We start from the raw sequence: 12,746 nt of genomic DNA, 5'->3' as shown, positions 1-12,746 counted from the left end.
TTAGATTTTCACATTCAAAAATCATAACCCATGACAATATTCGGTAATATATGACAATGGAGTAATGAAATGGGAAATAATCTTTTATATAAGAGAGCATTTAGAAGTTGTATTATGCAGTTTTATATAACATCTGGTTTCCACTACTCAATTTTTGGTGATTTTTAAAGAAAGCAGAAAACTCATCACGATAAGCAGCTGAATAATGCTTCAAATTTAATCTATGCAAACAAATAACAGATAGTTTATCATGAATTATAACCTAAAGGCAGAGGTTCAATGTAAATATTGTTCTCAACATTTCTATTTACCTGTTGACTAACCTAGGCTATTTAATTTTCACTTTTGTTTGAGACATTAGAAGCCAAGAGAAAAAATATTCCAGTATGATTCCCTAGAAACATGGCAAAATGCTCCAAGTAAATCAATCAATACATTGATATGCTTTAAAGGTGATTTTCTAAAACATTTTAAAATTACAATTCTTGTTAATGAGTAATGAAAATAAATATACCACCAAAGAGGGCAGGGATGTGTGTTTTATATTAGCACTGAAATGAAAGCATTTCAACCAGACATGATTTATCCTTTACCAACAGTAGTACTACCTGCTCAGATCTGCCCTGGTGCTGGTATTGGTACTGAGTAAAGGTATTACAGGAAGAAGCAGTTTTGTCCTTCTCAAATTGTTTCTTCACTCTGGCCAAACCACCAGGCACTGTGCGCATTTCTGATTCTTCCAGCATCTAAGACAAGAAAAAGGAAAGAAAAAGGAAATTTCAGCTTGACATCTTCTCAGGATGGGATTCTCAAGCTATTTTTTAAAAAATGGTTGATAATTATTGGGTGGTATATTAAAAAGATATTAACATACACAATTATTTCCGGAGGATCTTATTACAGAAAACCTTAATAAAAATAATTTTCCATGTTGTTTTTTCCTGTATCAGTCTTTTGATATAAAATCAGAGGATCTTTAAAATATTGAGTTAATTTTCCTTATCTCAGATAGATTTTGATGTCTGGAGATTAGATCTGTTAGAATGGATTTCTCTCATAATACACAGACTAGCAGAAATTAGAATAATGGATTCAATTTTAATCCACAATAAAGTTGTCATTAAAATTCCAAATATCTATATAGGCAACACATTATTAAGAATATTAAAAAACATTTGACTTATTCCAAAATGTATTTAAATCATTAAGGATGAACAAAATAGCTTTGAAGCTATTTTGGGAAGCATATTTTTATTAATATATAAAAATATTAATATTAGTAAAAATAACAACTACTTAATACATAGTGCTGAGTGATTTTCTATGTATTTACATATATTTTGTCACTTGATGCTTCTCCATGTTCTGTGAGATACGGTCATTTATGGTGGGAATGTCTAAGTTTAGAAGGATTCAGGTCTATCATTGGCATTTTACAGATGAGAAAGCCTATTCCAGTAGGTGTCATTTAGAACAACCTGAATAACTTTGAGGAGTCTTGTCAGATATTATGCCCCTGTGGGAAGTGCAGTAATTCGAAGGCTTTGGTTCTGATGATTCAGCACATTCCCCAGCCTAGCGGGCACTCAAGCCCAGATGGGATGACAACTGTCAAGCAAACAGGCCCCAGGCCAACCCACTTTCCTCTAAGATACATCCAGGTCCACCTGAAACTGGGAGGAGACTCAGTGACACTTCATGCACAGGAGGTCTCCTGAGGTCTGGCCTAGTCCTGACATAACCCTGGAAACCTTGAGACCTGAGAGTAACTGAATGCCTGTGAGCTGAGGTTCCCATACCTTGGACTGTGGACTCCTGGGATCCTGAAATCTTTACCCAAATATGTAGTTCCTCAAACAAATACTAAAAATACAGCTACTAAATTGGGGTTTTCCATACTCCAAAATACTGGAGGTGAAATTAATATTCAGGATGATCTGAATTACTAGCAAATACTCAAGTGGTTGCTTTATCAAGTTCATAACCTTTCCCTAGTTACAGGGACTGCCAAATATTTAAGAAAATGCACATTGACTCTATGGAAAGAAGGGATACATTCTATCAAATTCTGCAACAATCTTCATGTGTAAATCCTGGTCAATTACTGTCACTTGATACATGTTAAAGTCATTAGAAATTATGGCATCTCTTTTGAAATTTAAGATAAAGAAAGGGAAGGGTGAATTAAGGCTACAATATTTCTTTTACCCCCTCTGCCATTTAATTTACATAAATGGCCTTCTTCAATTGATCATATGCAGATAATACATAAATATTAAATTACAGAAATTAAGGCAAATTTTGTTAAGAAGAAACTTACTTTTTCCAACAACTATAAACAGTGTCCAAATGATGTGCAAATTAATCTGGTAAGCCTCATTAATTATGCTAACAAGTGGATACTTCACTAGTGTGTGTGTTTACACAAAAATATCAGTTCCTATACTGAACAGGTTGCCTCTTATCTACTAAATGAATTAAAAAACAGATATATCCATTCCTTTACTTTAGCACTGTGCTTTGGAATCAGATCATGTTACACAGGCAAAAATGCATACAGTTGATTATTTCTACTAGTAGTACAACCATGACCCCAGCCCTCCTGATGCCGCTCTCCGGCCTAAGGGAGAAAGTCCTTTGAGCTATAGTTTAGTTAGTGGTGGTGATGAGGTCTTCTTGTTCAGCTCAGCTTGGAAAGTTTACATATGTAAGATGGCAGGACTTACTCAAGGAGAAGCCTACGGCCATGAGCTGGAGTGATGTTTCTTTGCTCAGACTGAGATCACTTTGCCTTGTTTACCGCCATGTACTAACATCCCAACTAATCCATGTAATTGTAAATGACCACATAACTTAGATTGCTTTGTGTTGAACCTTTTTAAAAATGTTTATCCTTATTCTATGTTTCTTATTCTTGGACACAGAAACAAGATTTGGAATTTAATGGATATGCCGATAATAATTATTCTATTAACGAGTTAATTTAAATACTTAATACAGAACCTACCTAATGTTATTTTAATAATAAGTTAATTTAAATACATAACACTTAAACCTTGGTAAGTATATTCCATACAGAATCAGCAATTTCCTTTACAAAGAACTGTTCTTGGTTTGTAGGGCATAATAGAAATAACAATCTGGGGAGTTGGACAGACAGTAATTCTAATCCCAGTTGTGACACTTAAAACCTTGGGCTAGAGTTCCTGAACCTCAGTTGTCTTTCCTATAAACTGGGAATAGCAATATATTTCTCACAGATTTCTTGCAAGTGTTAAAAAAGATAAAGGAAATAAAACTGCACAGTACAGAACCTGTTATTTTGTTGCCTAACAAATGTTACTTCTCCTTTCTCCTCTAGGGGGCTTCTGAGGACCGATGCCTTTTCACAGGCAGGCCTTTCATTTAGGTTCAACAAAATGCCATCTGCCTGAGTCTAGGACAAAGAGAAACTGATCTAGGACAAAGAGAAACTGATCTAGGACAAAGAGAAACTACTTCAATGTGACTGAAATATAATGGATTCAGTTTGGGGCCAAATCAGTGACTTCCAAATTTTGCACATAAAATATTTGGTTTATTTGTATAGACAGAAATTTGGTTATAAGCAGTTTCCATGATTTTTTGATTGAACAAACATTTGATGCAACTGACCAAATAAGGCAGTTATTTTGCTTTACTTTAGATATTTATCAGGATTTCTCTGAGACAATATGTGTGCTCATTTTTTTCTCAAAATATTAGCTTAGGGCCAAACCAAACAGTAGGGCACTTTTTTTGGACCAAAGATGCTTTCTTATATAAGAGGCGGCAGTTGAATATAGTTAAAAGAGTACTAGAGTCAAGAGACTGGAATCTAGTCTGGCTTTGTCCCTGTCTAATTGCATGATCTACCATAAATCACTGCCCCTGAATTTGTTTTGTCTGTAAATGGGCAGGAAAGAGAAGGATTATTAAATTCCTTATATGTAGAATTTCTTCAGAATAGCATTAAAATTTAAAATTTTTATATTAAATAGTGAGATAATTTAGTTTCCTTATGTGTCCAATTTAAATATTCTCCTTTTAGTACACTATAAATACGAATCATGCCTTATACAAATTTGTTTTATGGTATATTCTCCTAGTGTTTAGCAAGATAAAAGTCTTCCTAGATAAAAGATTGCTTACTAAACAACCAGTCTTTAACTAGGTATTTTTAAAGTCAGCTTGTTTCACCAAGAATCATGTTTCCAATTTAGAATGCTAATTTGTAGTAAAGTTCCTTAATGATCCAGCAGGGGGTGCTATGTAAGAAGACTGGCAGGAGGCGCTGGAGGGATACTATTAGTTTTGGAAGTGATGAAGTTACTTATGTCATTTCTGTACATTCATTCAAAATCTATGGTGCGCCTGAAATGTATTTCAATAACTATGTAAAAACTTAAATGTCATCTAGAATTGCAACATTGTTAATGAGTTTGGCACAGTCATTCTTGTCTCTGAATGATTTGTAAAGAAAGTTGTTCAGAGTAGCTATTTTAGAATACCAGCCTTCTTGGCTATTCTCTCTCTCTCTTTCTCTTTTGGTTAAATGAACAACTTTGCTAATTTGGAGATTATAATTATAAAAGAATATCCTTATATTCCATTAAGCTATAAAGCTGCTACTGATAAAATGACTTATCAAATCCTGTGGATTGAAGGCCACAGAATATGGAACCCAACAAATTCTTTTGAATATGACTTTATTATGCATTTGCTCTAAAAACTGGTGGTCTTACTGAATCCTGCTGTTTCCTGTAATCATAATTGGTTTAGCAGAGTCCCTACATTGCTAATCTCCCTAATTTCTATGTTGATTAAGCTACTTCTAATGGATTTAGGGCATACAGAGAAACGAGAAAAGCAAAAGAAATTATACTGCCAGTGAATTTAAATGAACTATACATGAGACCAAAGAGGGCAGCATGCAGACCCACATTATTAAGATCTGAAATTAATTCCCAACCTTCCCAAGGAGAATAGCTATAGGTTAAATGATAATTATGGCAGTAGTAACACATTTATACAGTGCCTTATGGCTTACACGTAAATTATCTCTTTTACTCTTCACAGAGACCCTCTGCAGTAGATGTTTTTTTCCCATTTTTCAGTTAAGGAAACTGAAGTTCAGAGAAGGGTTAAGATAGTAGCTCAAGTTCACACAACTAATAAGTGGCAGAGCTGAAGCTTAATTTCAGATACTCTGGATTTGATACACACTATTTCTGTGTTTTTTCTACTTTATCCCATTGTCCAGTAGTATTCTTATGTTGCAGTGTAAAGGAGGCATGTGAAAGGCAGACAAGCAGCCTGCCTAATGCAGAAGCGCTAGAAGCAGCTTACGTTGGCGGAGGAGCTGCGGCAGTCACCCTTGGAAACAGCTGCCTGGTACCTCGCCATCCGCTCCTTCAAGGACACCACCTCCTGGAGGTCTGACACACCCTCTCTCTGCACAGCACTGTCTTCTGCAAATCCACTCGCAGGCTTACTAGGGCCAGCAGTCACTGAAAACAAATGTAGCATCGTTTCAGGTTTTGAAAAGAAAATAGCATCATCTTAGGAACAGTGAAGGCACTTAAAACATCTGGTCTCGGAAAACAGACTGTAACATTCCATGGTATTTTCCACGTTTCATGGTCACCCTCTTTTTTTCAACCTTTCAAGCAAAGCTACAAAATGCCTACACAGAAGCATATGCTTATGCAAACAGCAAAAGAAAATATTGTCCCCACTCCTACTCCTGCAATTATTCTGATAAACGATAGGTATTTATAAAGAGATACATAATGTTAATGAATATTTCCTGAAGCATTATGTGTTGGAGTTATGCTAAATGCTATAAAAGCATCATCTCATTTACTTCTCTAACAACCTCATGAGGTAGGTTCTATTATTTTCTAAAATTTATAGATAAAGAAAATGGAGAGTCAGAGTAGTTAAAAAACTTTCCCATGATCACACAATTAGTAAGTGTCAGATTTGGTGGTTTGACTAAATCTTTGGCAAGTCTAAAAATTGCTCTTTGCTTCTCTCCCTACCCTTCAACCCTCAAGGAGATAAATCTAAAATATGTGAATGCTATGAGAATTATAGACTGTGGATTTTTTTCCTTTTATTCCATAGAGGCATGTGTAACATAAGAAAGAAATAATAGTCCCATTAAAAAAAAGCTTTGTCAGTTGTTCCAGAGCATCTTATATTTTCCCATGTAAGCCATCTACCTAACAAAAATACAGGGTATTAGGAATTACATAACTTGCCAACAGAGCAAAAGACTGATTGCATGATCACAGAATAACAGTTGTTAGAAACAGAAATGTCTTAGAGATGATACAGTCTCACCTAGTCTAACCAACTCCTTTTAGGCATAAGGAAACATGTCTAAATATTTCCTTATGTGAAAGAAACCTAAGGACCCTCCCTGGTTAATGTGATGGTTATTTAGATATAGGTGCCAGAGCTGGTTCCAAAACTAGTTTTTCTTATTTTATCCAGTGTTCTTTGCTGTTATCACTCTGCTTGTTGGTTTACTCTTAAAGAATTGTAATTACAAAATCATTTCAAGGGCTCCTTCTGGGACCAACCAGTATATGGTGTGTGTGTGTATATGTGTGTATGTGTGGGTTTTGATATGTTTATCACTCATTCATACACCCCCTGCCTTTCACCTTAAGGCTGGTAGTTTTTTGGACTCACAGGGTTAGCGGTCTTTGGTATACTTTGTTATTTGAATCGGTTTGATTTAATTACAATGAACCAAGTCCCAAACAACCCCAGGTAACAGACCACCAAGCTGTTCCTTCCCTGCCCTGTTCTCCCTACCTTCTTACCCAGTCCCCACATTGAACCATCTTATTACATTGTTTGTTCTTTCTATTAGCTTCTCCAAGATTTCTGTACACAACAGCAATTGAGAACAACTACTGCGACCCAGGAAAAATTAAAAATCATTTGTTTTTTGACTCCCTGCGTATTTGCTTTCCCTTAAGGACTTCTTATTCAGTTAAATTTTTCATTTATTTTAATAAAATTTGTAAATATATTTTTAAAATTTTAATATTTATTTTTTATATTTTATTTCACACAGCATTGAAAGGAAAAAAATATAAAGGAATAAGACCTTGTATCATATGAATGCTGTGATTGTAGAAACTGATATGTTCCCAATAAATGTCAGTTAGTTTTTAAAATTCAGCTGTCTTCCAAAACCTCATATCCACACAAAGGTACACTCCTCCAGTTGATCCTGATAAAAAGAGATTCCCACCAACTACTGAAAGTCTTTCACATGCTGAAGAAAATATATCTTTATTTTCCTCTCTGGATTATCTATTTGCACAGATGAATTCCGTTTATGTTCAGCTGTACTCTTCTTACTTTGTTGTAAATGGTCACTATATAAATTTTATTGAACATGAACCACTGAAGTTTTTCCACATTAAGATATAAATTTCATTTTGCATGTTATTAATTAAAGATGTCATTCTTTTATTAATCTTAACAGAAAGTCAGCAGTTTATTTTTGCAAAAATTTACAGAGAGTATTTACTTTCGAAATATTTCCAAATGGTTTTTATCGTTTTCATCCTACTGGGAAATGCCTAAGATTAATGGTCAGGAAATCAGTTGCCTGAGTATTAAGAGATTTGGATTCCATTGCCTTGTAGCCTTTTATTCTGATCACAGAAAAAACATTACATTTTAATCTCTCTCTCTCTTTGTCTCTCTTTTTCTCGCTCTCTCTCCTTCCCTTTTTCCCATCAGTAACTTTGCCTACGCAGGTAGGGTCGTGGAATAGAAAACCAACCTTCAGCTAACAAACTGTGTCCATGTTGTTTCTTAACCTCCTAAGTCAGTGTATTTCAATTTCCTCATCTGAAAAACAAGGTGATGTTTCCTGACTAGTATACTATAAGGCAGTGCACCTATCTGTTCCTATCTTGATGCTGATGACACCTGATGTAAATTTGTAGGGTTGATAAGACAGTCCCTTACTTAGGGACTTAGGGATGTGTGCAGAAGAAGATAGGAACATTGGTCGCCTGACCTCACAATGTGCTATTTCAGAAGACTTGGATGCAACTGAGATTGGAAACAGTGTTAAATGAGTTTAGGGTAACTTTAAAGAGAAAGGTAACACAGAAGAACAAGTTGGGTGTAAGACAGACTCAAGGATGTATTGTACAACATGGGGAATATAGCCAATATTTTGTAATAACTGTAAATGGAAAGTAACATTTAAAATTTATATAAAAATTTTTAAAAAGCAAATAATTGACTGAAAAAAATGATGCTACTGTCATCAATAAATAAGTCTATAGAATAAAGTAAAAAGTACTTTGACCTCTTTATTTCACTAAGAGAACACTTGCTAATATCTGAGTTGTGAAGCTGGTATTTACTCTGTCTGATTTACAGTACAGGTGTAAGCAGAGGTGTGTCTGATTTCCTAGCCGTGGTGAAATCAGAAGAAAGGAAAGTTATCAAAGGTGAGAAGAGAACTAAGGGTATTGAAGGTTTCTTAGAATAATTAAAATACACATTGAAGGCAGTTAATAGAGTAATATATGCTGCAGAAGAGAAAACCAATAACATACTAACAACAATGTGAAAGAAGATGACAAAGATAGAGAACAGACAGCAAAATTCAAACTAGAAGATAACAGCATTTCCGTGGGAGGGAGGGAGAGTGGGCAGAACAAATGAAATACAGTAGAAGAAATTTTTGCTGAAGATAAAATTTGGGCATAGATTTAAAGTATTTACCATAATATAGGAATAAACTTAATTTTAAAACACCAATATATCAGCAAATCCTAGTAAAACATTTCAGAATCAAGGAAAAAGAAAAGTTCTACAATTATCCAGACACATGAAGAGTTTCTGTGATGAAGAAACAAAATTCAGAAATCCTGAGGTATCTTCTTTATAACACTGAACACTAAAAGCAGTTAGAGAACTGATTACTGGTTACTGAAATTTTAGTTTTGAGGACTACTCTATGTGAATTCAAGTTGTTACTCATGTGAGAAGTCAACAAAAAGCCAAACACAGTCCATTTAACAAAAGTCAGCCAAAAAAGAAAACAAAGAGCCTTAACAAAGAAAACCAAATGTAATAGTGTAAAACCAAATGTAAATAAACACGGGTCAAACTTCACCCTAAAAGACAAAGACAAATAAATCCAACCATATGCCACCTGCAAGACACAAAATTTAAAAAGAAAATATTGGCCAAGAAATTGTGAGGCAAAAATAAATGAAGAGAAGTTATCATGACTGTATTCCTTTCATGCAAAGTAGCATTAAAGACAAAATATGTTAAATGAAATAGAGAGCTGTTCTGTAGATAGAAGATGCTGCCCCACTATGAAGTTGTAACAACGATGTGACTCTACATGCTGACTAGCACAGTACAGAAACATATAAAGAGCATCTGCAACAAGAAGAAGAATTTTATGGGACTGTAATTGCTGTGGATGACTTTAACTTTCTTCCATCTTTGCCATATGAAACTTCAAAAATAAATTATTTGAAATATATAATTAATAAAGTTTATTTTAATATACTTATTCATTATTATTAAACATTGATTATCTACAATAAGCATAAGATACATTCACTATGCTCCAGAGATTTCAGTCTAGTTGGCAAGAGAAACAGGCAATTATAGCCCAAGGAGTTTATGGTTTTGCACCAGGTGAGTTGGGAGCCTAGGGGGGAGAACCTAATCTACCTGGGTGTGTCAGTGAGCTAGGTGTCGGGAAGGCATCCTGAGAAGTGGAACATTTGCACTGAAACACGAAGGAGTTGGCCATGTGACTATGTGGAAGAGAGAACAATGCAGAAATGGGAGGAAACAGCAGAATTACCAACAAATCACGTTGGGAAAAGTAGGTAATGATTCTGAGGAAAACATTCAGAGTTCCTCACCGCACTGCATATTACACACGAAGTATTAGATAAAGAGTTAAATGCTTTTTAAAATGATGAAAAATTCTTAGAGAGATATAAGTAATTCATAAAATGATTTTAGTTGAACTTTCTAAGCATGAAAATTCAAAGTGAAAAAATCTTTCAAAAAATTGATAAGGCAAAAGGAAAATGGAAAAGGGAGAATTATAATAAATATGTTGAAGTGTTAATTTTCTGGAAAGAATATTGGTTGGAAAAAAATACTAACGTTATTGAAAAGACAGATAAAGGACTTAAAAGAATGATTCACAAGTAAAAAAATAATAGCAAATATGTATAAAGTGCTTTCTATGTGTCAGACTAGTTAGTCTTTTTAATGGTCTCAACCACCCTATGAGGTAGAGACTATATTTATTTTTAATCTCCATTTTACAGATAAGGAAACAGAGACACAGAAAAGATTGTAAAACTTGCTCAAGATCATGTGGCTGGTGAGCTTCAGAGCTGGAAGGGAAGCTAGACAGTCTGGCTCCAGATTCTGTGACATAAGCGCAATTCTATGTATGCTACATCTCAAGAAGTACAAGAGTCCAAAAACCAAAAGACAAACCCAAACAATCACTTGCCCAAGGAAACAGATGAAGGAAAATTCAAACAACAAAAAGATGCCTTTTTTGTTGTTAACTGACTCATTGCCTATGCAATAAAATATATACAATAAACAAATAGTCCTGGATAACTAATGCAATGTATAAGTATGACTCAAAAGAAATTGTAAGGTTCAATAGTAATTTGAACTCTCGAGCAGAAAAATGAGAATTTAATGATTTTTTTCTTGGAAATTTTCTAAAATCAATTCGAGAAGCCTTTATTTAGTCCAAACTAGAAGCGAGGCAGAGAATGAGCTGGGGTGTCACATGGAAGCCCACAAAGCTGATGCAAATATAGATGCCAGCTTCAAGGAGGCAAGCGTACTTTTGGTGACATATCAATAGCCTTGCTATTATATTCTGGATGCATTATAAAGAAGTCAACTGCTTTGAACTCAGAAAATTGATTGAGAACTAAATTGGGAGAATGACGAACTAAATTCTATCAAATCTAAATATATGATCTATAACCCAGCTCGGATTTGTGTACAGCATATCATACCGATGGACATACCATAGACTCAGAGCCATTAGCATGAATAAATTTCCTATAATTTATAATATTTGCATATCCCTCAGCTAATAATAAAATTCATCTCTTTTAAACATTCAGAATGCTGCTGTCAAGTCAAATTTGTAATCAATTTGAGTTTTATATATTTTACCCTCATTTGAATATTATAAAGCCAAGAAATGGAGAATAAAATGAAAGAGCAAGTGTATAGCACAATCTTGCATTAATTTACAATTTTTAAAAAACATGGAGAGGAAGGGCAAAGACTAAAACGAGTGGAAGTGTATGCCATGACGGCACGAAAGCTATACTGTGCCGTCCCTCCAGCATACGAACCCAGTGAATCAGATTCCATCTTTTAAACTAACCTCCCTATGGTCCCACTCCCCAAAAATGCATTGTGTTGTGTGTACTACTGTCACCTTCCCCAAAATCCATCCATTCGTCTGATTAGCATGATTTATACATTAACAAAAACAGATCATCTCTCAGGGTAATAAAAAGGATTAGTTCTTGCTTCCTTACTAAATCTTCCATAACCACTATTCTCCTAATTCACCAGGTACTGGAAGAGATCCTATACATCCAGTTGCCTGACAGAGGAAAATGACAAGATTTAGCAATATGGTAAACAAAATATTGGTCCTCCAAAGATGTGCACACCCTTATTCCCAGAATTTGTGAATACACTACATTACATGGCAAAAGGGACTTTGCAGATGTGATTAAGTTAAGGATTTTGAGATGGGGAGATTATCCTGGATTGTCCAGGTGGGTTCAATGTAGTCACAAGGGTTTTTATAAGTGAAAGAGGGGCAGGAGAGTCAGAATCAGAAAGGAGAGGTAATGACAGAAGGAGACAGAGAGAGAAGAAGAAGAAAAAGAAGGAGAAGGAGAAGGAGAAGAGGGGGAGGGGGGAGGGAGAAGAAGAGGGAGAGGAAGAAAAAGAAAGAGAGAGAGAGCGAGAGAGAGATGCATTGCAGAATCTAAACTACTGGCTTTGAAAGTGGAGGAAAGGTCCCATGAGTCTAGGAATGTAGGTAGATTCTAAAAGCTGGAAAAGGCAAGGAAGGAAACAGGCAACCTCCCTCATAGAGCTTTTAGGAGGAGTGGGGCCCCAGCCAACATCTTGATTTTGACCCAGCGAAACTCATTTTGGATTTTGGACCTCCAGAACTATAATATAATGGATTTGTGGTATTATAAGCCCAATTGTTTGTGCTTACAATTGTTTGCAGTAATTTGTTACAACAGCAACAGGAAACTAATACAAGCATCCACTGTACATACACATACACCTGACCAAGTCAGAAATCACTACACAGTAAATTCTTCTTAAGGCATATTTCAGTTCTAGCTCCCCCTAATCTCACAGATTCATATACACAAACCACCCTGTGATGGAAACATCTTTGAATTTCTTTACACCCCAAAGAATAAATGTCCACCTACTTATAGATAAGACTCAGCATACATGTCCATTTAGATAGTAATCTCTTTGAGTAACAGAACTGCCATTTCTAACTGTAGTAAGTTTTTCTTATATAGACTTGTCTTCTGTTTTCTGCAGCCCCTATCATCTCACAAGAAGTGCTTCTGGTACGAGAGCAGTTATAAATGTACAGAAGTTAGACAGAAATTAAA

The 12,746-nt window shown here is 35.1% G+C and overlaps 1 protein-coding gene across 2 annotated transcripts in view; it reads right to left on the bottom strand.

The window, feature by feature from the left end:
- Positions 1-12,746, bottom strand: part of XIRP2 (xin actin binding repeat containing 2) — a 292,985-nt gene that overhangs the window by 41,214 nt on the left and 239,025 nt on the right. For both annotated transcript variants that reach the window (XM_061201245.1, XM_061201244.1), the window contains exons 3-4: positions 5,368-5,528; positions 609-746 (exon numbers count right to left, since the gene is read on the bottom strand). In XM_061201245.1, the coding sequence (XP_061057228.1) occupies positions 609-746; positions 5,368-5,528 (299 nt within the window). The remainder of the gene's footprint in view (positions 1-608; positions 747-5,367; positions 5,529-12,746) is intronic.

This window comes from Eubalaena glacialis, chromosome 1 (assembly GCF_028564815.1).
Source record: "Eubalaena glacialis isolate mEubGla1 chromosome 1, mEubGla1.1.hap2.+ XY, whole genome shotgun sequence".
Classification (NCBI taxonomy): Eukaryota; Metazoa; Chordata; class Mammalia; order Artiodactyla; family Balaenidae; genus Eubalaena; species Eubalaena glacialis.
This window is presented reverse-complemented; position numbering and strand designations above follow the sequence as displayed.